At 37.9% G+C, this 25,903-nt stretch overlaps 1 protein-coding gene across 2 annotated transcripts in view; it reads left to right on the top strand.

The window, feature by feature from the left end:
* LOC126457491 (nucleoprotein TPR) overlaps positions 1 to 25,903 on the top strand; it is a 287,885-nt gene that overhangs the window by 244,587 nt on the left and 17,395 nt on the right. For both annotated transcript variants that reach the window (XM_050093792.1, XM_050093791.1), the window contains 2 exons: positions 7,451 to 7,642; positions 18,369 to 18,452. In XM_050093792.1, the coding sequence (XP_049949749.1) occupies positions 7,451 to 7,642; positions 18,369 to 18,452 (276 nt within the window). The remainder of the gene's footprint in view (positions 1 to 7,450; positions 7,643 to 18,368; positions 18,453 to 25,903) is intronic.

Below are 25,903 nucleotides of genomic sequence, written 5' to 3'. Positions count from 1 at the left end.
TTCCAAAATCACGCACAATTGAAAGTAATATAACTGCCTTGTTTTGTTTTGGCACATACAAAACTAGAGTCATATCATTCTGAAAACCAAATAAGGAGGAGTCGACATCCCAGGTAAAAATTCTTGTGGAATCTTGCGTTTGTTTTTTCTCAATGTGTCAATGCATGTTAGTCACTTTTTCAAAAGGAAGTTGGCTAAGGAACAGCTAGTGTACCAGTTATCCATTGTAGTGTTTCTTCCTGAGCCTTCAGTCTGAGTACTAGCATTCCTACAATATCGCAGGGAGAATTAGAAACATTGTGTGGTCCTTTAGGTTCTTTTCCACAATATACTTCAATATTGCTAGTGAAGAATGTTTTAGTATCTGCTAAAACAAAAAAAAAAAAAATCTTTATCCTGTACTTCACTGGTTTGTTCGGGATATGCTGAGCAAAACAACTGTGACTCCAGAAAGCTTGCAACTTTTTGTCTGCTGTCACAAACTGTCCTACACTATGTGTTCTTGCAGCTCACCTCAAAGACGTTCAGTGTTTGCCTTATTGCAGCAAATTTATCTGTTACTCTTCTTTCTTGCCTTATACTCTTATCGTCAAAACGGATACATCGTAAAAGGAACAGAAATCTTCTGTAGCTCATCACAGCTCTCGTGATCTCCATACCAGTACCATCTGCTGTCCACTGTTCAATGACATTTGTGTGGTTTGCTTTCTTAGTGCCAATCAGATACAGCAGTCCCAACAATGCCATTATTTCACACCTTGTAGTTTCCTTAATGTCCCTTTCTCTGGAATATTGTACACATTCTTTCTTAGATTGAATGTATATGTTCGTGTATTTTACAATTTCATCAATCATTTACAGGCTAAGTATTGCCCATAAAGCCTCTGTTTCACTCGTGACCCCTCTGGCAGCACGTGTAGCCCCACGGAATATTTTCACAATCATCTTTTTTTTTTTCCCCTTCCCACGTCACATTAGAACATATTTTATTACATTTATAGGTTATGGGAAAAAAAAAATCACCAGTGGAGAGTGGCTCTTCAGTCATTATCTAAATCATTTTGATCAGAATCTGAATCGGGATCCTCGTTGAGTAATGAACCAAGCTTGTTGTCTGTCACCTTTGATCTCTACCTGCACAGTGATATACCTGCTTGTTACGTGTTACCTTTTGATTTGATTAAAAAGGAACGAAATAAAAGTGAAGGAAAAATTGCTTAAAAGACTGGGCATGTTGTGTACTTTGTACACGAATATGACATACTCCCAGTTTATTTTAAATTACTGTAGCTCACACGGACCTTTGACAACACAACTTCTCACTGTGCTAGCTGGAACAATAGTGCGGGAATAGATGGGGCTTGCTATTGTAAAACAACACTGGAACTGTGCATGACATTGTTGTTTGCGATTGGCGCACTGTAAACACAAGCACACCTGCTCGAGGGTGAAACTCTTTCAGTTTCTGTTTCTTATCAGTTATTGTTGTGTTGCTTCTGGTTCTCTTATTTTTTGTATTCCTTCTCTCTCTATTCCCCCCTCCCCTCTCCTGCATGCTTCCATTGCATTCTAGCTCATAATTTGTTTGCGTATGATTCGTAATCATAACTTACCGTGTTGATTCTTGTTGCAATATTCCTGGTATGTTTGCTTTTCTACCGTATATTAGTTTGAATGGAGTGCACATGTGGTGTTTTAAACACAAAAATTGCATATTGTACTCACTTGACAAAAAAATGTCTTGAATATTCAACCAGTGTCTGGTGGCTTTGCTCCCTTGTGCCATTAGTTGCTGGAGGGTAAGCTGTGGTCTCTGTTTGCTCAGTTCTCAGCAATTTACACACTATTTGATAACATCATTCAAGAAATTTGATTCATGATCTGTTAAAAGAATTAATGGATTCCCATATCTTAATAGTGTGTGTTTCATAAATGCTTCAGCTATTGTCTGCATCTTATCTTTCTGTCTGGGCTGATAGTGTAAACTTACTCAAATCATACTGAAAAGTTAACATGTATATCTCTTACTTATAACATTACCAGAGAAGGAAAGTTGCTACTTACCATATAGCGGAGATGTTGAGTCACGATAGGCACAACAAAAAGATTCACACAATTGCAGCTTTCGGCCATAAAGGCCTTTGTCAGCAGCACGTACACACACACACACACACACACACACACACACCTTTCACACGCGTCTGCACTGCAGTCTCAGAGAGCTGAAACCACACATTTGTACTTGGCATATGTAAAAGACCCACTATGTCCATTGAACACATTTCAAACACTGTCCCAGCTGTGGATAATTACCCAAAGCATTCTTGTTTTTACTTGAGTATACTTATTTCTTTGGCATGACAGACACTTCTGGACAAAGTCCTGAGTATCATGTCATCCTAATGAATTATCGTGCATCTCTCTTAATATATACTCCTTCTCTTGAAGACTAATTTCTGCTTTACTACCAGCTTTCATTACTGATTCTGGTATTACTTGCAGTTGTCACACACTTGTGCGATTACTCTCCCTGCTTGCTTCCACTACAGAGCTTTGCTCTGTTCCTACATCACTATTTTTGTGAATTATCTGTTTCCCGTCTCCATACTTCTGTTATGTGGACCTTACCCTACTAAGAGCATCTGCATTACTATCCAGCCTCTCTGATACCTTGTAATTGTAATTTTTTGAATTTGTGTCTATTTCAGGAGACTCAAACTTAGATCCTTCACTCTATAAAGAGCTGTGGTGTGTTACCACCATAAATATTTGTCCATTTACATATAATCAGAACTGCTTCACTGCACATATCATGGCCAGCTGTTGTTTTTCTGTTGTACTGTAGTTTTATTCTGTGTTGTTCAATGATGTCGATACTTAAATGTTGGGGAAATCCTTGTCAACGTTCTTGCTTTGTGACAAATCTGCATCCAAAGCTTCATTACTTACATCTGTTGCACTATGAATGGCTTCTCACAATCTGGATACGGAAGTAGTGGTGAATGAACCAATATCTCCTTCAGTTCCTCAAAAGCATTGTTTTGTCTTCTGTCCCATTCATATTCTGTTCCTTTCTTTAATAGTTCATGAAGTGGCTTCACAATTTTGCTATAATTTCCTATAAATCTTCAATAATCCCTACTTACCCCAAGAACCCTTTCCATTCTTCGGTCATTCTTGGTTGAATAAAGAACTTTACTGTTTCCACCTTTGGCATCTTTGATGAGAGTCTCATGTTCGTAATGGAATGACTTAAGCAGGTAACACCTTTCCTTAAGAACTCACACTTAACCAGTTGCATCATTGAATTATGCTCTCAGTCTGTGAAACATTTCTCTGAGCGTCTCGTTATGCTGCTGCAAGTTTCTTCCATAGCATACTACATTGTCTAGATTAAAAAAAAGGAAAAAGAAAAGAAAAAAAAAATTCTGCTCCTTGAACACCAGTCAAAACTGTGTCCACTAACAGCTAAATACATCTTGGAGCTCCTTTTGGTCCCATTGGTGTTTGATTACACATGTAGTGCTGGTAGTTCGAGCTGAACATGCTTTTCTCTGTATCTTTTTTGTCCGTCAGTATTTGATGGTAACCACTTGCAAGATCTAGTATAGAAAAGTAATTTCCCTGTGTTAATTGGTTCCAAGCATCTGAGATATTAGGTAGCAGTAATGCATCAGATACAGAAGTATTATCATTTAACTGCCTGTAGTCCACTATGACACTCTACTGGTGTTTGCCACTGACATCTCTCTTTTTGGAACCAACAGTAATGGCACGTGCCATGCACTCTTGTGTTCAACAGTTATATTGCCTTTCAGCATTTGCTCAATTTGCTCCTTTAAGACTGCTTTCAGTGTTCCTGGTATCTTGTATGATCTTGTGTTCACCCCCTTCTCTGCATGTTCCAGTGCTATCAGCATCCTACGCTCACTGTAGATGTATGTAACAGTTTATTACTTAATAAAAATCAAACAATGGAGAATCCAGGATGGAATGTAGCAATATTGCTACTCACCTTATAGCAGAGATGCTGAGTCACAGATAGGCACAACAAAAAGAATTTCACAAGTATAGCTTTCAGCCAGTAAGGCCTTCATCAAAATTAGATGACAAAACACACACACACACACACACACACACACACACACACACACACATGACTACAGTCTCTGGCAACTGAGGCTGCTCGGTTGAACACAAACTAATGCCAACACAACTCACACACACACACACACACACACACACACACACACACACACACACACACACACACACACACACACACACACGACTGCAGTCTCTGGCAACTGAGGCTGCTCGGTAGATATGTTCCGTCTCTGTACTCAGTTTTACTCTCCACCATTGCAGTTTTCGGACACACATTTAAGTGATAAACTCTTGGTTGTTTTTATAAAGCACCAATACTGCTTCCTGTCTTTGCCATGATTCTTTATCATCTTTTACTTCAAATACTTTCACTAGTTGCACCATTTCTTCAGTCACTAAGCTGAACTTTCGTCCTCTAACAGATTCATTACCTTCACTGTGCACCTGCTGTTTTGTACTCTGGTATGCACACCAAATGTGTAATCTCCTATTTCAGGATAACAATTTCCTTACATGATATCTTAGTAATTTACCATCCACTTTTAACATCATTATCTTTCCCTTCCATGGCCTTATTTTCCCTGGGACTCCTAATCTATCTCAAACCCATAACCAATAGATCCCACTTCTACTATTAAGCGTATGTCTTCCATTTGTATTCCCAACACTTTTCCCACACAGTGGAACTTAACCTTATGCTGTATTAGAAAATTTCAACCAAGCGATTGTACGGAATGTCTAATGCTGACTCATGCACATGAAACTTGTGCCCAATGTCTTCTGCACCTCCCCCATTTAGGTGTATTTCTAGTGCACCTACTGGTACTTACCACTTTGCTGGTGACAACTAACTTCTGCTTCTTCTTCTTCTTCTTTCTTGGCTCTACAGCTCATGATGAGCCTTGACCTCTTCTACAATTTCCTTCCATCTCTCTCGATCCTTTGTCAGTACTCTCCAGTTTCTATAGCCCATCTTCCTAAGATCTTCGATTACTCAATCTTCCCATCTGGCTCTTGGTCGACCACGTCCTCTCTGCCCTCCTGGTTTTCCTTGTAATGTCCTTTTTGGTACTTCTGTATCATTCATGCAAGCCACATGTCCCGCCCACCTCAGTCTGGATGATTTCACTATCCTCTGATGGGATGGTCTTTGTATATGGTATACAGCTCATGGTTTTATCTCCTCCTCCATCTTCCTCTTTCACAGATTGGGCTGATAATTCGCCTAAGTACCTTTCTTTTGAATGCATCCAGTGTTTCAATATCTTTAGCTGTTAATGTCCAGGCTTCAGAGGCATCTGTAAGCACTGGTCGTATAAGTGATTTATACATAGTTAATAGGAGCCTTGAGGATAGAAGTCTTGTTAGGGCAAAATAGGCTCTGTTGGCCAGTATTAATCTCTGCTTAATTTCAAAGGAGATATCATTTAGATGTGTAACTGTCGAGCCCAGATACTTGAAAAGTTTAACTCTCTCAAATGTATAATTGCCCATTGTTATTACATTTGTTCCAGCTGGCATATATTTTGTTTTTTGTTCATTAATAATTAACCCCATGTTCCTACTGGCCTGTTCAAGAGCTGTAAACATCTCTTCCATTGCTTTTTGGGTGCTTGCTGTTATATCTATGTCATCTGCGTAGCCCAGTATCTGCACCGATTTATGGAAGATTGTTCCTCTGTTCAGAAGGTTTGTGTTTCTCATCACCTTCTCCAGAGCGGCATTAAAGAGAAGACATGCCAATACATCCCCTTGTCGCACTCCATTTTTAATACTCAATGTGTTGGACATCATTCCTCCTATTCTTACACTACCTTGTGTTTTGCTCATTGTCATTCTCACCAGCCTTACCTGGTGACAACTAACAGCCAAAGCTTTTCTGCTTCATTAATACTAACTTCACAACTGTCAGGAATATTAATCTTCTATAGACATAATGGTATACCTGTGTCTCTCAACAGCTTCAATTTCTTCCTTAATTTTACACAGGGCAACACTAACACATTGTTCTCTGCGGCTTAGTTTATTACTTGAATCTGTATTTGATGTTAACAAATTTCTCCTCTTCAGGTGCAGTTTTCTTGCCATGTCCAGTCTACACGTTATATACCCTCTATTTTGGCCATCATAAGTTACTTTACTGCCTTAAAAAACCTACTACTATCAATATCTCGTGGAATATAAATACTTCTGGATGAAAGATGACCATTCACCGAAAAGCAGAAGTGGTGTGTTGTTGATAGGCATACACAGAAAGGAAGAAAACTTGATAGCTCGTTGAGTAAGCCTGTTCGAGCCACACACACACACACACACACACACACACACACACACCCTACATGGTGCCGGCTGGGCGCACAGTGCCAGTGCTGTATTTTGGCAGGTGGACTATGTTGTTTTGGGTGGAATGGGTAAAGGGGGATAGAGGCAGGAGGCAGGGAGAGGTATTGAGGTTGGGTGACAGGTGGCTCGGAGGGAGCCAGCCAGTTTGCAGCTAGGAATGTGAGACGGAATGGAGGCAGGTAAGTGGCTGTGCTTGTAATCACAGTTGTAGGAGCCGATGGGAGAGGCACAAGTTGAAGGTGACATGAGGCCGTAAATGGGGAGTTAGCAGAGGAACTGTTGGGTGAAGAGTGCAGGGGCAATGGGTTACCAGAGATTGAGGCCAGGACGAATATGGGAGCGGAGGCTGTGTTGTAAGAATAACTGCCATTTGCGTAGTGCAGAGAAGGTGGTGGTGGTGAAGTGTCAGTATTTTACCGCTATGACTTGTTAAACTTATATTTTGAGCCTAGGGGCAGTAGAGGTATATTACCCACACAACACTTGTATACAAGTAATTATACAAATTATGAGTTCTGTGTATACAAAGTTTGGTTCAAATTGCTCCACAAGTGCCTGAGTTATGTCTGTATGTTACCACCCCTCAAAAATGTGCCTCCCCCCCCCCACCCCCCCACCCTACACACACACACACACACACACAGACATATTTATATATAGGTACAGTCCCTTACATTTTGTGTATGCTATTGTTCTTACCAATACCTCATTTCTTCTAACTGTGGTCTTCTTTCTTTATCTCTCGGTAGAATCTATATTTCACTTTCATATGGTATAATATAAACAGTCCGAATTTTATTTTCTGGAGTTGCATTATTGTCTCACTTTCTTATTTTATTTGTTAAATGTACGGAATTGTGTTGTTAATGTATGTGTTAAACATCATAGTTTTGTGCTTAATTGTTCTTGAAAAGATAAATTGTATTTTAGACAGTTGACCAAATTTCTGCATTGATAAAAGTTGAACTACACAATTTCATCATTGCTTTCATTTTTATAGGTGACAACACAGGTGTTGAGACGTCAGGTGAAGTTGGCCAGAGTGGAGGGGATGCAGATCAGCAGCAGCCACCTGACGGAAGCAGCAGCAGCAGTAGTACTGTCATTCCTGTCATCTCAGTCACAGATGTTTCAGTTGAAGAAGCAGGCGAGGGGGAGACACAGGATAGTTCAAATGCGGGTGATATTTTAGGTTGGTAACGCCTCTTTTGTCTTTGTTAGAGATTTCCTTCTGTACCTAAAGAAAATTTTTGGGTTTAAAGTTGCATGACATGAAGAGCCACAGCAATTTATCCAAGCATTATATCTTTCAATATTTTATCAAAACTGGACACTAATCGGTAGCGAGTTATCTTATTTTCCAACCGCTCAAGATCTTCCGTGACTATATGAGAAAAAGTGCTACTACAGCTGTATCTTGAGAATGTCTTTATTGTCTCACAATACTAGTTTCAGCACCACTTTACCGCCATCCTCAGGCCCACTGCCAAAAGAGTATTAGATTTCTGTGGTGCATTTATTGTGGAGTCCTTGTTACTAGTGCACATGGACCAGTTTTCCTCAGGAGTCACTACTTGGCACGGTGTCGAGTAGAGACTCTTAAGGAAAGCTAGCCCATGTGTACTAGTAACAAGGACTCCACAATAAATGTGCCAAGGACATCTAAGACTCTTTTGGCAATGGACCTAAGGATGGCGGTAATGTGCCACAGAAATTAGTATTGTGAGACAATAAAGACATTCTCAAGATACAGGTGTGGTGGTACTTTTTATATATATATATGTTTCCCTCTATATATATATATATATATATATATATATATATATATATATATATATGTTTCCCTCTATGATATATATATATATATATATATATATATATATATATATATATATATATATATATATATATATATATATATATATATATATATATAATAGAGGGAAACATTCCACGTGGGAAAAAAATATCTAAAAACAAAGATGATGTGACTTACCAAACGAAAGCACTGGCAGGTTGATAGACACACAAACATACACACAAAATTCTAGCTTTCGCAACCAACAGCTGCTTCATCAGGAAAGAGGGAAGGAGAGGGAAAGACGAAAGGATGTGGGTTTTAAGGGAGAGGGTAAGGAGTCATTCCAATCCCGGGAGCGGAAAGACTTACCTTAGGGGGGAAAAAAGGACAGATATACACTCGCATACACACACATATCCATCCGCACATACACAGACACAAGCGGACATTTGTAAAGGCAAAGAGTTTGCGTTTACAAATGTCTGCTTGTGTCAGTGTATGTGCGGATGGATATGTGTGTGTATGCGAGTGTATACCTGTCCTTTTTTCCCCCTAAGGTAAGTCTTTCTGCTCCCGGGATTGGAATGACTCCTTACCCTCTCCCTTAAAACCCACATCCTTTTGTCTTTCCCTCTCCTTCCCTCTTTCCTGATGAAGCAGCCGTTGGTTGCGAAAGCTAGAATTTTGTATGTATGTTTGTGTTTGTTTGTGTGTCTATCAACCTGCCAGCGCTTTCGTTTGGTAAGTCACATCTTCTCTTTCACAACCATTTAACAATAAAGTGTTCAGCTCGATCACTCCTGTGGCAAGTCTATAGTATCACTTCCATTTCTTAATTAAATTCATGTCTTGGCGACCCATTAAAATTATCAGCTTGTTTTACTGGGTGTTTTGAATGGGCTTTGGGTACAGTAAGTGCAGAGTGACACTTTGATAGACTTTTTAAACAATATGTTGTTCAAATTGTATTTCCAAACGCATTTAATTTAATCGTGGAAAATGAGCCATATATTTTGGAAACACAATCATCTGTATACATTAAAACAGTTGGGCCAAACAAAACGTTCCATACCGTGAACAAAATGTTTCATATCCTGATCAGCAAACAGCCAGTTAGTACAAAAGTTAATTACAGTTTAGATGCCCAAATTTTGCTCGTCTCCAAAGAAAACCTTATTATACAATCAGTGACCACACACACACACACACACACACACACACACACACACACACACACACACACACACACACACACACACACATTGACCATAGTGCTGGTGCTCACCTCACACACACCTGTAGCAAAATAGTCACAATTGCGAAGCATTTTTAAAGAATTCCCCAAATTTGTATTGACTGTTACCATAACAACAACAACAACAACAACAACAACAACGAAAAGTACAATCTCCAACCACAGTACAGACTTCAATGTCAAAGTGTAACTTGAAACAGCTGCAAGAGCCATGCAAGGTTCAGAAAAGGTACACAGTGTTCCTGCTCCTACAGTGCACAACAGTTTGCAGCCTCAATCACTGTGCTGATAACGCCATCATAGCACAGTACATATTAACTCAAGCTGCGTTAGTCAAGAACCTCTGAATATATCATACATAAACACAGTGAAGATTCTACTCGGCATAAAACAGAAAACTAATGGAGTGTACGCTCTCGTGCTGAAAGTGTACTTAACGGAGTTCATGTACCGTTTCCACAAAGTGTCTGTGTCATTCAGTTGAGCTGACTTAGTCCTTCATGCAATCTTACAAGCATATATCATCGGTATTGTTGGCATCAAAGACAAGCTGGGCAGCTTTACTAGTTCCACTATACCCAACAACCAATTGGCAGCTCGTTTGCATTATGAAACCCAACTTTTTCAGGGATTTTTACTTTTGCTTCCTTCGAAAGTGGCTTCTTATCTTTCTCCATAACAATCTGCGTCTTAAACTTGAATGATGACATAGAACACTGTACTTACATTTTTTTAAAAAAACAGCACAGCTCAGTGCAGCACTTTCAAAACGTTTACACAGTCCTTTCCATCCATCTTGCACTGCTCGGTGATGCTGACAGCCTGGCCGCTAATGAGGATGCTCCTCGTCAACACCTCTGGGTGGACTGGTGTCCAGCACAGATTACTTGACACCAAAGATGTACTGGCTTTAGAATGGAATAGTTATCTATTGTTACAGCAAAACGTGTATTGTAAAGGACAAATTTAATCAACCGACTGGTGCCAGATTTTGCAACCTGATACAGGCTTGGGCAGCAACTTTACATAGGGTGCCTACATAGTGTGAGCCACTGCCCAGCCACATCTTCACTCCAAGGTCAGAAAGACAATCAGTGCTGCCTCTTGATGAGTAAATATCGCTACACCGCACAATACATAGAGGTCAACTTTCTTGCGCCGTGGACACACTAGTGCTGAATCAATAGAAGTTGTTAAAAGTGAAAACTATTTGTGTCACTAGTGCATTATCTCCTCCCACTGCCAATATAACATAAACTATACTGTGTGTAACATTCTGAGTAAATATTTCATATGTGCTGTGCTGTGCTCTGTAGTCATTCAAGTTTAAGATGCGATTTTTATGGAGAGAGATAAGGAGACACTTTCAAAGGAAGCAATCGTAAAAATCGCTAAAAAAGTTGGGTTTCATAATACAATATGTGCTGCATTTGCACGGAGTTGAAAGATACCTATATCCACACTGAAAAAGGTAGTTTAACAACAAAATGGTCTGTTGGAAACTAAAAGTAAAAGTAGTGTAAACGTCAAAAGGAAAAAGTAATATGCTAGTTACTTTAATATATGGAGCTGGAATACATTACAAAGAAATGTTTACAGACCCTATGTGCTTACATTATCACAGTGATATTACATGGAAAAAAAGAAAAAAATTAGAAAAGAAACTATTCTGGTGGCCGATATCTTCAGCACTGAAGATTTCTCTGCATGTAAGGGGTGGATCTCACCTGAACGTCTCATAATGCTCCAGTTGCTTCTTCTGTTTATGATAGCTTGACATGCTAATCATAGGTTTAATAAAAGATTATATTCAGCCTTTCTTATAGGGAGCTATTCTTACAATTAAAAACAATCTCATTTTCATTCATGATTTGTGACAAAATAATGCCAAGAAGCAATTTTTCAGTAGATGGATAAAATATTGATATGTAATTGACAACTCCAGATAGAAAATATTAATGTTTCCCTACAGCAGCAGCCAGCCGAAACAGAAGCAGCAACAGGGAAGTAACCAATTTTGTGAGATTTTATGAGTTCCTAACCAAGTGCGAATTGTATAGTTTCATCTGTGTGCTTTGGTAGTTTAGTTTCTTTAATTTTTGTGCGTTTATTTAATTTTTAATAGACACAGCTCTCTCGTTTGTGTCAGAGAGTAACCAATTTCATGACTTTTAAAAGTTCCTAATCAGGAGAGAATTATTTAGTCTCACTTGAGTGCTCTGATAATTTAGTTTTTGAATCTCTGCATGTTAATCTAATTTGTTAGACAGTTCTTGCATTTTTGTCAGTGTCTACAGTAGAATTCCATAGTGCGTGTTGATAGTCCTTTATTTGTCTGTGTTATGTTGTGTATGTATAGGGACTGTGATTGCTGTATGCGGATGTGAGCCAAGTTAGTGACACTTCACTCTCAGCTGCAGTCTGTGAGAGCTTTGATTACACAGCTTGAAGCTGCAGTGGATGGGCGGCATTTCTGTGGGCTGGCTGTGGGGGATCCAATGGAAATCCAGCGGATCTGAGTCCACCGTTTGGTCCGCACTGGGGGCCAGCCCAGTTACTACTTGCTCTGTGGTTGACACTTCACTCATGGTCAAGTGGTTAGTCTGACACAAACACGTTTCAGGTGCTGTCTGTGGCTAACACTGTCCCTCAGCCAGATGCAGTCATTTGTCCTGTTTCAGAGGAAACCTCTCAGCCTAGAAGATCTGGGCAATCACTGATGGTGGAACTACTGGTTGTGGGGAACTCCAATGCTAGGCGTATTACGGGGCCACTTGGGGACATGGCTCCCAAGGAGGGCAAGAAAGTTAGTTGGGTTTCGGGTTCTGCTAAGTAGACCAGGAGTCCACTACACATAAGATGCGGCTGCACAGGTTGCAGGGGCTGTGTGGTATAGACTGGGTGGCTTTTTAGGTTAGAAGGTCTCGAGGAAACACAAAAGGGCTTCAGTCTCAAAGGATTCAAGTCAAACATAGTAAGAACATAGATCCCCGGAGCCATTGGTATAACAGTTGTAAATTGTAATAGATTAATGGAAAATCTCATATAAGATGTGAAACAAATACTAACAAAGAGATAGAGGGGCTGGCCAGTACTTACCTCAGCTCAGTACAGCCGATAGATACACATAAAACAGAACTGAAAATTTACATTCCTAGCTTTCGGAACTTTGTTCCTTCATCAGGGAGGAGATGACCTGATGAAGGAACAAAGTTCCGAAAGCTAGGAATGTAAATTTTCAGTTATGTTTTATGTGTATCTATCGGCTGTACTGAGCTGAGGTAAGTACTGGCCAGCCCCTCTATCTCTTTGTTAGTATTTGTAAATTGTAATAGCTGTGTTGTGAAAGTACCAGGACTCCAGGTGCTAATAGAAAGCACTGATGCTCAAATCCTTACACGCCCTGAAAGCTGGCTAAAACTGGAATAACTTCAACCAAAATTTTTGCAAATGACCCAACAGTGTTACAGAAGGGATAGGCTAAACAAAGTTGGTAGTGATGTGATGCTGTTAGAAGTAGTTTATCTTGTTGTGAAATTGAAGTAGATACAGATCCTGAGAGTTAGTAAGGGTAGAGGTCATTCATGGCAACCAGAATAAAATAATAATTGGATCATTTTACCGACCTTCCAACTCAGATTATACAGTTGCTGAAAGGTTCGAAGAAAACTTGAATTTAATTTCACACACGTAACTGACTCATACAACTATAGTTGGTGGTGATTTAAATTTACTCTCAATGTGTTGGTAAAAATATGTGTTTAAATCTGGTGATACACATAAAACACCATCCAAAACTGTGCTAAACGCTTTCTCTGAAAATTATTTCGAGCAGTTAGCCCATGAGACCATTCAAATAGTAAACTGTTGTGAAAACACGCTTGACCTCTTAGCAACAGTTAAGTCTGAACTAATAACGAGCATCAAAACAGACAGGGATTAGCCAACACAGTGCCGTAGTGAGACTGAATATTGTAACTCCCAAATCCTCCAAAAATAAACGAAAAATATACCTAAAAAAAAAAAAAGATGAAAATTTATTTGATGCCTCCCTGAGAGATTACCTCCACTCCTTCCAAGTTAGCAATGTACTGGAAAGAGGAGGCCAGGTGTGGCTTGAATTCAAAGAAATAGTATCAACAGCAGTTGAGATAGTTATACCAAATAAATTAATGAACCACAGAGCTTATCCTTCTTGGTGCACAAAACGAGTCAGAAAACTGTTGCAGAAACAACGAAAAAAGCATGCCAAATTGAAATGAACACAAAACCTCCAAGATTGGCGATCTTTTACAGAAGCTCAAAATGTAGCATGGACTTCAATGCAAGATGCTTATAATAGTTTCCACAATGAAACTTTGTCTCGAAACCTGACAGAAAATCCAGAGAGATTCTGATTGTATGTAAAGTATGCTACAGCAAGACGCAGTTAATGTCCTCTCTGTGCAGCAGTGTGCCGCTAAAACAGAGTTACTAAACACAGCATTCTGATATTCCTTCACCAAAGAAGTAGCAAATGTTCCAGAATTTGAATCAAGAACAGTTGCCAATATGAGTAAATTGGAAGTAGATACCCTCAGAGCAGTGAAGAGGTTTAAATTGCTTAATAAAAGCAAGACTTCTGGTCCAGACTGTATACCAGTTAGGTTCATTTCAGAGTATGCTAATGCAATAGCTCCATATTTAAAAATTATATGCAACTGCTCGCTCGACAAAAGATCCATAACCAAAGACTGGAAAGTTTCACAGGTCACTCCTACAGCCAAGAAAGTCAGTAGGAGTAATCCACTAAATTATAGACCTGTATCATTAGCTATTATTTTGGAGCATACACTGGGTCGAACATTATAAATTACCATGAAGAGAACAGAGTCAACACCGATTTAGAAAACATCATTCGTGTGAAACAGAAGTAGTTCATTGCTCACATGAAGTGTTGAGTGCAATTGACAAGGGGTTTCAAATTGATTCTGTATTTCTAGATTTCTTGAAGGTTTAAGACACTGTACCTTACAAGCTGTGTGCCTACAGAATATCATCTCAGTTATGTGACAGGACTCATGATTTCCTCTCCAAGAGGTCACAGTTCATAGTAACTGACAGAAAGTCATCTAGTCTCTGGCATTACCCAAGGTAGTGTTACAGGCCCTGTTCCTTATCTATGTAAACGATTTAGGAGGCAATCTGAGTAGCTGTCTTAGGTTGCTTGCAGATGATGCTGTCATTTATTGTCTAGTGAAGTTATCAGAGGATCAAAACAAATTAAAAAACGATTTATAAAAGGTATCTGTATGGTGCAAAGTTGTCGGTTGTCCCTAAATAATGAAAAGTGTGAAGTCATCTACATGAGTGCTAGAAGGAATCTGTTAAACTTCAGATGCACTATAAATCAGGCAAATCTAAAGGCCATAAATTCAACTAAATACCTAAGAATAGAATTATGAGCAACTTAAATTGGAAAGAACACATACGAAATGTGGGGAAGGCAATACAAAGACTGCGTTTTACTGGTAGAACACTTAGAAGATTCAACAGATATACTTATGAGATTGTCCATCCTGTTTTGAACTACTGCTGCGTGGTGTGGGATCCTTACCATATAGGATTAATGGAGTACATCGAGAAAGTTCAGAGAAGAGCAGAACAGTTTGTGTTTTCGAGAAATAGGGGGGGAGAGTGTCTCTGACATGATACTGGATTTGAGGTAGAATCATTAAAACAAAGGCGTTTTTCATTGTGGTGGGATCTTCTTGTGAAATTTCAATCACCATCTTTCTCCTCTGAATGAGAAAATGTTTTGTTGACACCAACCTACATAGGGAGAAACATTCATCACAATAAAATAAGAGACATCAGAGCTTGCGAAGAAAGATATAGGTGTTCATTTTTTCGGTGTACTGTTTGAGATTGCAGTAACGGAGAATTATTGTGAAGGTGGTTCGATGAACCCCCTGCCAGGCATTTAAATGTGATTTTGCAGGATATCCATGTAGACGTGGATGTAGATAAAAAGAGTTTAGTTACAATGTATTATTTTCTACAACCATTTTCATATATCCTGTCAAAAGATAATACTAAAGAGTCCTACATTCATGATTGAGGGAAGGGGAGCAGATGCAGGTGCTGCATAAGGTCCTGATGGAGGTGGTTTACCTTAGCCTTCCTGCAACCTGTCATGAAGCTTTAAGTATGTATCTATGTCGTGTAGATTACTGTGATGAGCGTACAGTGTAGCGTTGGGTTTGTGTTATGGATGAAAGGGGAGAGTGAACCCCAGGGCCTGAACGTAGCCTACTTCTTGTGAATAGCACCAAGGGGGCTGCTAAGATTAATGTCTCCATCCAACAGACATATTGCCATCAACAGTGTCACAAGCCCTGACACAAAGACTGATGATAAGGAACTTTACCCCACAACTTCGCCTCCCCTTGCCACTGATAGTGAAAATTTCATCCACTACCGGAATGCAGATCGGCTTGCCTTAGAGTCAAGAATAATCACGTGTGTTAGTAACCTCAGCTACAGAGGTGAGCTGTCAAAAGGTGTTTTGTATAAAATGCCGCGAGGAATATGTTGTTGAGGTGGTGACATTAGCTGCCACTGGAAGTGTGGTAATAGTATTTATGTGTAAAATATGAGAAAGACAACAATTTACATACAGGGGACTGGTGTGTGGCACACAGAAACACATAATAGAAAACAGTTAACCCTGTCTTTTGAGCCCTTTCTGTTTTTCTAGGAGAGTACACAGATTCTCACACAACTGCACAGACACTCAAGTGCACACTCTGAAGGTAGCAGCAAGACTTGGTGCAACTGCAATCATGTACATTTGGTTGTCTGTGTTGTTGTGTGTACTTTCACTCGGAATAGAACAATAGCTTTAAAGCTAGTGTTCCGTTTTTCTATTATGTCTTTCTGTGCACCACAAACCAGCCCTCTCTAGGTAAGTGGTTGTCTTTCCCTTATTTTATGTATTTTCCATCCATTATTGTTACGTATTAGTACCATTTATACTCCATTCATCATAAGAATAAACCTCTTGTAAACATTACATTATGTATTCTTTCATGTTTGCTGGAACCTCATTGGATTTTGTTTCAGGTGGAGTGGAAGCCAAGCTGTCTAGAGTACAATCAAGTACGATAATGAGGATACATTTTATGCTTTCGTTATGCATACATAGATTCAGTGATACTAATGGATAACCACTTTATTAGCGCATTTAACTTGGAGAGCACTGGCCAGCCACCTGGCCCAACTAGCCTGTAGTGGTGTAAACAGTTGTAGGAAGGATGTAAAAAGAGACGAGCAGAGAACAGTATTGTCTTGAATGTCATTGAATTTTTGAACACAAGAAAATAATGGTAAAACTCAGGTGAAATGCTTCTTAGGTGATCTGACGGACGGAGAACATAACATGTCTTCGAACTTAGCTAACATAGTACTGTAATTAAAACCAAGAGTGATGAAAATTCCTCACTTAATTTTTCTGCATCAGCAATGTGCAGCTTAAAAGTGTTCTGCTGGGATTTCACCATGTAGTTAAATATTGAGCCCACTGAAGGTATTAGTCAGTCATCTGGTAATCTCTGAACTCCTTTCATATCGGACTTCAAGGAATACGGTATATTTCAGTACTGCTGTGTTGCTAGCAAGGCAATCGGCAACAGAATCCCAAGCCACCAAAAAGTCCACATTTCCTCCTCCTCTTTTATGATGTACTGTTCTGTATTTCAACCATGTGACGTGTAACAAAGCTTCATGCATTAGTTCCAGTATGTTTGGCAGATTAAATGTCTTGTTATGTCTCGTGAAAAATCCCTTAACTTGGCTACAGATCAATTCAATTGGATTCAGGTTGCAGTGTTAAGGTGACAACTTTAAAAATTCAGCATTTGTATAGTGGGCTTGATGCCATGAAAGTTAGTGTGTCTATGATGATTAACACTGTGGCTTGTGTGGGACCACATCTGTCATAAACAACAATGGGCATATTCAAACAAAGAGTATTTGATTCTTCATTTTTCTCCAAAATATTTAATTGTGTAATATTTTCTTAACTTCAAAATCTTTAACAATCGTTAATAGAATCTTGATAATTAAGAATGCGTATTTGCAGTGAAAACCAGAATTTTGCATGTGATATGTAATTAGAAACTAGAAGACATGTTTTTTTCTAAAAAAATAAATAAAAAAAGTAAACGATTTAGATGTTCAAGTTGGCCAAAAAAATTTTGCATATCAACAGGTCTTGAACCGTCGCCCAACACCCCATTCGCTTATCAATCTACGATGCTATTGATTATGCCACAAGCATAGTTGAAATATATAAATATATTTTATGATATTGTGTTCTTCAAAAAAAAACCATGAAAGCTTATTTTTCTCATTAATCTTGTGAAAAACATTAAGATCAACTTGTTTCTAGCTTACAGTTATACTGACTGTACACAATTTTTGAAATAAAAATTATGTAGCTAAACTATGATTAAGAAAAACTTTGATGGTTATTAATACATCAGAATTTCAAAGTATCATATACTAATAAGATATCTAACACGTAAGTTGGACCTACTTCCAAGAGTGGAATAACACCGGTGTTCCTGAGCCGAGGCTGCTGGCCAATCATTGCATTTGTGTTTCTTTACATCAGGTTTATTCTTATGATGAACGAAGTATAGTTATACACGTTAAGTAACAAATCTATTACTAAGAGCTTACATGTTAACATAATGCTTTCATTACCGTTTCTCCTTTTATTAAGTTGTCTGGAGAGGAGAGACCAATTTTAACACTATTTAAGAAATTTAAACCGTTTTAGGGTATTTAATTAAATTAATGCTCTATGGATTGTTTCAGAACTTGAAGAACCAGATCTGGAACAAATAGAAAGTGAAGATCAAGATCAGGGTGGCTCAGATGTGATGGAAGAAGTTGATCATGGTAAGCATTGGAAATAAAATATTTTGGTTTGGTTATGAAGAAATACAGTTACATTTCATGACTACTCTTAGCAAATAAGCCCAATTTCTAATTTGTGACTTGTGTTATCAGACAGAACAATCATCTGACCAGAACATAGTTCTTACCTAATTTTTGATAATCCCTTCTTAAAAAACTATGGTCAGTCAAGTCTGATATTATTTCTCATCCTTTCCAAATTTGGTTATATCCATGCTATATTTTGCCAAAATGGTTGTGTGTTCTGGGAGAATTTCTGTCGCCTTTGATACTTTTCTGTCATATGGAACTGTGTTTTGATGTACACCAGATTCCCAATTATCTAGGTGCAGATAATCAGACTTGAGAATTGAGTCTAACTAAAGAATGGTCACTCTGCAAGCCACCATGAGGTGCATGACAGAGGACTTACACTGATTGGTAATTTTTGAAAACATCAAAAATGAAGTCTGAAATGTTCTGTTATAATTATAATGAATATTTTCATAAGGAATACGAGTTTCTGGTTCTCAGGACATCATCTAAGGCTCTCTAATAATGGACGGTTAGGAAAGAATTAGAATTTACACATGTGCAGGGCATATGATCTGTTAACATTCAGACAGTTCCTATGTCTCAGTTACCATAGTTCAGCAACACAAAGAAAGAAGGACGGAGTCTCACAATAATTGTTTCCATGAAGCTCAATATCATCATGAAGGTTCATTTTATACCGTATAAACTGACTACTATGGCACTGAAGCAAGCTGTCCATGTGCAAAATTACTGCAGAGTATAATTAAACACTGACATGTATTAAAATTGGTCAACAGGTGTACATGGCAGTTTGAGCCAGTGTGTTTGTGCATATATGAATGTATGATATTCATAACTGGTGATAATTAGCAACCAAGTTATGACTCGATTCTCTCATTGACTTTCTCATAAAGGCATTACTATATAGAATGTTTAACAATCACTTCATATCCCATCACATGGTATATTGATAACACAGAGGGGTCAATTGTCTCTAAAGGTGCAATTCCACTGAGGCAACATATGGTATATGGTTATCACGCATGCTGCATGGAGCAGATGGAATAGGACAACATGAAGCAATATGCCGTATGCGGCTCTGTAGTGTGCCACATATGGCAAATTGTTGCCATCCCATGTACCAACTGTCAACAAGAAATGTTGTATTACAACCTGTCCATCACTCAGTGAATCCTTGTTGCAAGCGAAGTGAAGTAGATAAATGAGAAAATGACTTCAATTTTTTATCATAATTCACATGAATTGTGGAACACTAAATGATGTGATACAAAGAATTATAGATTATGAAACAATAAGTTGGGGCAGCTTTCCAAGATATGTGACTGTAGTATTCTGGAAGCAAGAATTTATAAACTGTGTTCCATCATGAATCTAAAAAAACTTCACAGTGAAAGAAAAGTGTCACATCATCATGGAGATCGCAAACCATAGCTCTGCATAACTGTGGGATAATTCTTGAAATCTTGATTCACATATTTGGAATACTTACAAGAATGAAGTATAAGTGTCACATGTTGTTATTATCTCATTTAACTTATTAGGTTTCTAACATACACAGTTTGAAGGAGTGACATTGTCATAACAAGTGCCGTCTGCTGGCAGACACTACAGTGCTTGTTTTTTAAGTGTATATATAACCTTGAATAATGTTATTCTTACACTTTATATATACTCCCACATGCTCATCAGGAAGAATGCAATCTTATACCAAAATCAGTACTCTTAGAATAAAGGAAAAATAATAGAAAGTGGTATTAGAAAATTACCGACATATCCCTTTTTTGATTTAAATAACACTCATTTTATCATAAATATCATGTAACGAAAAAAATGGTATATTTTCATGCAAAATATTCTTTTTTAATCATTCCAACATGTTCATACACGTTCCTATTAGTTGTATAAACATTCGTAATTAAACAATACATATCAAAAAAGACAATATACTGGAAACTGATGCCCTCTTTAGTGCCGTGGCTTGTGACATGGGAAGAGTCATCTCCACATTTTTTACTTAATAAAAAAACCTTCTCTTTTTTTACAGACAGTTATGTTCATAAACTTCTTTACTCGTAATCACGGCGCCAGACTTCACTTCCAGATTTGTTGTCTTGCTCTCCACCAGTCACTTTATTAATGACACATTTCCTTAGAATATTATCAAAGTACTTACGGAACTCCAAAGAGAGTGCACCAGTATTGCTTGTAATGTCCTGTAGTTTCTCAGGTTTCAGAGGAATGACATCTGTGTATGCTCTTGGCACACTATGAAAATGAGGACTATCCTGGTCTTAACCAGAGGAAATTCATGTTTCACCATTCCACTGCTATTGCATGAAACAAACATACATTTTGACTAAACAGTGTACTCAAATATTTTGTATTGTGTAACGCCCATTTTTCTCCTTCCACAGTTACATATTTCTTAAAAATTGATCTATATATTTCTGATAGTCAAGAAATGGGTCGTGTGTGTACAGGTCAACATGCATGAGTTTCATTTGATTTCTGCAGTACCGGGAACAATTGGTGGGGAGTATGCAGTGTATCCTTTGTCCTTTTTCGTAATACCAGACTTGCAAAATCTGTATCATAAGCATTGTAGGAAAACCCACGGTCTGGACACATGGAAAACATTGGAATATCTACCACTATGAACTGAAGTCTTCCAAAATTGAACCATTGTGGGATTCCTGTTCTGTTCTGTTCAGGCTTTTGAAAATACGTACAAAGTTTTCACACTAGAGGCTCAATATTTCAGTAGGAAACCTGGAGAGAAACCACTGCAGTAGGACACCCCCCCCCCCCCCCCCTGTATTTTATTTTATTTATTTTTTATTTTTCAGTTATTTCATTGTACATGTAGATGAAAGCTTGTCATCAGAAAATATACAAATACCAAATGTAAATACCCATTTCTGCTGCAAATAAAAAATACCAGTTACCAGTATGTGTGGAATAGGCACTTTGTGCATGAAATCAAATGTAATCATTCCTGCCTCTCTGCCTCTTCAATTTGTACAAGTTTTTTGCAATGTTTCATGTAATTATAGAACTGAGATGCCTGAAGCTTATGGAGTTTCAACTCATTTTCCGCTGCCGTCTTGATAGCAGCTTTATTTTCTCTTTCAATTTCACATTTAAGCCTCTCGCATTCACTTCAGACATCCAGTTGAGGACAAGAAAGCCATAGTTGTAATGATTCTTGAAACAATCATAAAAATAACGATATTTTTTTTAACAATCCTGGATCAGTTGTATTTCCTTGAGAACTGTAAATTATGTAAATTCTGGAACCACATTTTCCAAGAAAGTAATCGTACATGGTCTTCACAGATAAAGTATTTGAGATTGTATCTCTTCTTCCTACCACAATGTCCATAATGTGTTACCCTTACTGAAAAAGACTTTATGAATTGTGCTCTCATGACATTAGCATTTTCTGGAACTGAATAATGGTTTTTGTTTCTACCATGACCATCATGTGGCAAAGTCACTCTTTCACAAAGTAGATGGCACGGTCTCTCCACTCGGCATTTTGTTATGGTATGGAGTGCAATAAAAGCTTTCTCTCAGTGTTTTGTTATGCTATGGAGTGCAGTCAAAGCTTTCTTGCATACCATAACTTCCTTGAAGCTAACTTTAACATGCAGATTTAAAAAATAGGTGATTGATTTGTATTACCATAATACTGGAAGTATTTTCACAATACAGTAACCCTATAAAATAGTTTCATTTACGATTGACCTTATGGTGTTGGGCTGGTGCAACATGAATGAACTAATGGGTATTAATAAATTTTTTTGACAAGAGCTGAACATATGTTTTATTGGAATGTTAGTGACATATATAAAGTGAAATCTTGAAATAATCTAACAAGTGCAGAAATGTAAGGTCTTGGGCCATAACTCACATATTTATGATATTTTGTTTCAATTATTTTTCAAAAATTGAATCAATGATTTGCATAGTTGGGAATGAAAGAGTTAATAAAGTAATATTGTTGTCGTGCCAGTTACCTAATAATAATAATAGTTTGCTGTCCTATGATTGGTAATGGAATGTGGGCATGGTTGCTTTGGTTTCTGTGTCAAGGGAAGAATGTGGCCACTGATGTACCCATCCTGTTCATCTTTGTTGGGCACATTGTTGAATTCTGTCAAAAATAGTTCCTTCAGCAGCTGAGAAAAATTCTGTCAAAAATAGTTCCTCTCAGCAGCTGAGAACTTCTCAAAAGTATTTGTGTTTTCATCTGTAAACAGATATTAGCATATGACTAACCTGTATGCTTCAGCGAATAACACACTTTTACCAGTTTCCTGCATTAAAACTTAAAAATAAATTGAAAATTTGTATAGATGAAAGGAATTTATAATCATCTTTTGTTATAATATTTGTAAGTACAAACATTGTATGACTGTTTACCTGAAATCTGTATCTGTTTTCCCTTTAGGAACAATGTTTCCTTTCCAGTTGGTGTGTTCCAAACCCATTAGCTTCCTTTGTATAACCACATTTCACTTCCACAATTTAGTGCATTGTTCTTCCTTCTAAATTTACTTCATCGATTTCTTAGCCACTGGTGCCCCCAATACTTATCTTCTCACATTAAACACCTATCATCATTCCACAACCGCAATACCAGATCGCATACGTCTAGCATCTTGGCTGTACCTTTACATAACACAAAATCTTTCTCCGTGTCATTCTCCATCTCAGCCATACGACTACGGAACGCGCTCCCCTGTGATCTGCGTCTTATCCAGAACCACTCAACATTCAAGAGGGAACTCAAAACTTACATATTAGGGACGGTATAGCCACCATTGTTGTGCCCCTCTCATCTCTTTCTTTCTCCTCTCCATCACAGCTTCAAATTTTACCATTCTATTTCTCTTCCTCTAACCTATCTACCTCTTCTATATCTCTTTCACCCCATTCTATCGTCTTATGTTCTGCTCGATGAGAATAACTCACAATCTGCAAGAACATAACGAGGAAATTCTCAACTAACAATAGGACTGACATTCACAAAAGAAAAGTATGTTTACTTTCATATACATAGTCATTACTACTACTACTATTATTATTATTATTATTATTATTATTATTGTTATCATTATTATTCTTGATTGTTGTAATTATTTTTTTATTGTTATAATTATCATTGTACAGGGTGATTCAAAAAGAATACCACAACTTTAGGAATTTAAAACTCTGTGACGACAAAAGGCAGAGCTAAGCACTATCTGTCGGCGAATTAAAGGAGCTATAAAGTTTCATTTAGTTGTACATTTGTTCGCTTGAGGCGCTGTTGACTAGGCGTCAGCATCAGTTGATGCTAAGATGGTGACCGCTCAACAGAAAGCTTTTTGTGTTATTGAGTATGGCAGAAGTGAATCGACGACAGTTGTTCAGCGTGCATTTCGAACGAAGTATGGTGTTAAACCTCCTGATAGGTGGTGTATTAAACGTTGGTATAAACAGTTTACAGAGAATGGGTGTTTGTGCAAAGAGAAAAGTTCTGGACGGCCGAGAACGAGTGATGAAAATGTAGCACGCATCCAGCAAGCATTTGTTCGCAGCCCAGGAAAATCGACTCGCAGAGCTAGCAAAGAGCTGCAAATTCCACAATCAACTGTATGGAGAGTCCTACGAAAAAGGTTAGTTATGAAACCTGAACGTCAACTACCGAGGCGATGGATCGGCCGCCAGGCAGCCCGTGACTGAGCACTTCATCACTGGCCTCCAAGAAGCCCTGATCTTACCCCCTGCGATTTTTTCTTATGGGGGTATGTTAACGATATGGTGTTTCGGCCACCTCTCCCAGCCACCATTGATGATTTGAAACAAGAAATAACAGCAGCTATCCAAACTGTTACGCCTGATATGCTACAGAGAGTGTGGAACGAGTTGGAATATCGGGTTGATATTGCTCGAGTATCTGGAGGGGGCCATATTGAACATCTCTGAACTTGTTTTTGAGTGAAAAAAAAAAAAAAACCTTTTTAAATACTCTTTGTAATGATGTATAACAGAAGGTTATATTATGTTTCTTTCATTAAATATACATTTTTAAAGTTGTGGTATTCTTTTTGAATCACCCTGTACTACTGTTATAATCTCTATTTTTTTTTCTTTAACATCAATACTGTATAATACGTTATATGTCCTTAATGTTCTGTAGAAACTGTAACTCGTTCAATCTGAGTATGCCTGGTTAGGTGTAAGAGAGGGCCTGAAGGCCCTAATCTTGCCAGGTAAAATAAATGCATAAATAAATAAATAAATAAATAAAATAAATTTATGTAAATTGTCTCTGCACTCATCTGATGATTCCATCACCAAAGCCATTTTGAAATCCCACCACAGTGCTGCCATCACACAGGTTCTTTCGTGCAATATAGGGGCTGGTCTCTGTGACAAGTCCTCTTTCTGCATGAAATGAAATTTTATCACTGGTTTAGACAGGGGAAAAAAAAAAAAATCACTGAACACATCTCATTTTAGAACCAACAGATTAAGATTCTTGTGAAAACAACTACTACAGTGTTAGCTCATACACTCCAAAAATATGATATCCCGTTTTTGATCTCGGTGCCTCAGTTTCTTCTTAATTTTGGGTAGGAACTAGAAGAAGGGTGTAATTTTCATATCAGGGGAACAGCTTTAACCTTATAACAAAAACTACTGAACTCACCGAAGAACTTTGTCACCCTTTTGATTATTGAATTACTTCTCTCAGAAAGGGATCTTTCCAAAGTCGTGCATTGCATTTGCTATTTATAGGGTTCAGAAAACTGCATTCATTTGTCATTTTGACAGTATTTCGCTCATAACAAGTATGAAGTTAAAAGTAATATAACTCCACCTAAAATCACATAAAAATTCACTTGTAGTTCACTCTGTAGCACCTCTAAGTAGGTAAAAAAATTCATTTCTTAACTTTTGATTACTTACTCAGTGATATAAAATGTCTGACAGACAGCAAAGTAAAATTTGAAAACAAACTGAAAAAGTTTCTTCTTGATAGCTCCTTATAATCAGTACAAGAAATTTTATTATTGTAATGTGTAAAAGGTGGTTACTAACTCACATCTGTATATAAAATAAATAAATAAAAATAAACTTACAAATGCCAGCATGTAGCCACATTTACAAATTAATTTGTGATGTGAATGTAAAATGACTCATCCCACATCATTACTATTTATCATGCAAAATAATCCATGGAACATGAAACTAACCAACAAACAAACAAATAATTAGGGCCAGAATTAAGATTTTCCTGGAAAGAGACGTAATGTAATGTTCACATGTGGAAAAATACCTACTTGACAAGTAGCAGGCACAACGGTTTACACAGCGGCAGTGACAGTACAGTTCAGCTGACAGTG

The sequence above is a fragment of the Schistocerca serialis genome, chromosome 2 (assembly GCF_023864345.2).
Source record: "Schistocerca serialis cubense isolate TAMUIC-IGC-003099 chromosome 2, iqSchSeri2.2, whole genome shotgun sequence".
Lineage (NCBI taxonomy): Eukaryota > Metazoa > Arthropoda > Insecta > Orthoptera > Acrididae > Schistocerca > Schistocerca serialis.
The sequence above is the reverse complement of the archived record's forward strand: the minus strand, read 5'-3'. Positions and strand labels throughout refer to the sequence as shown.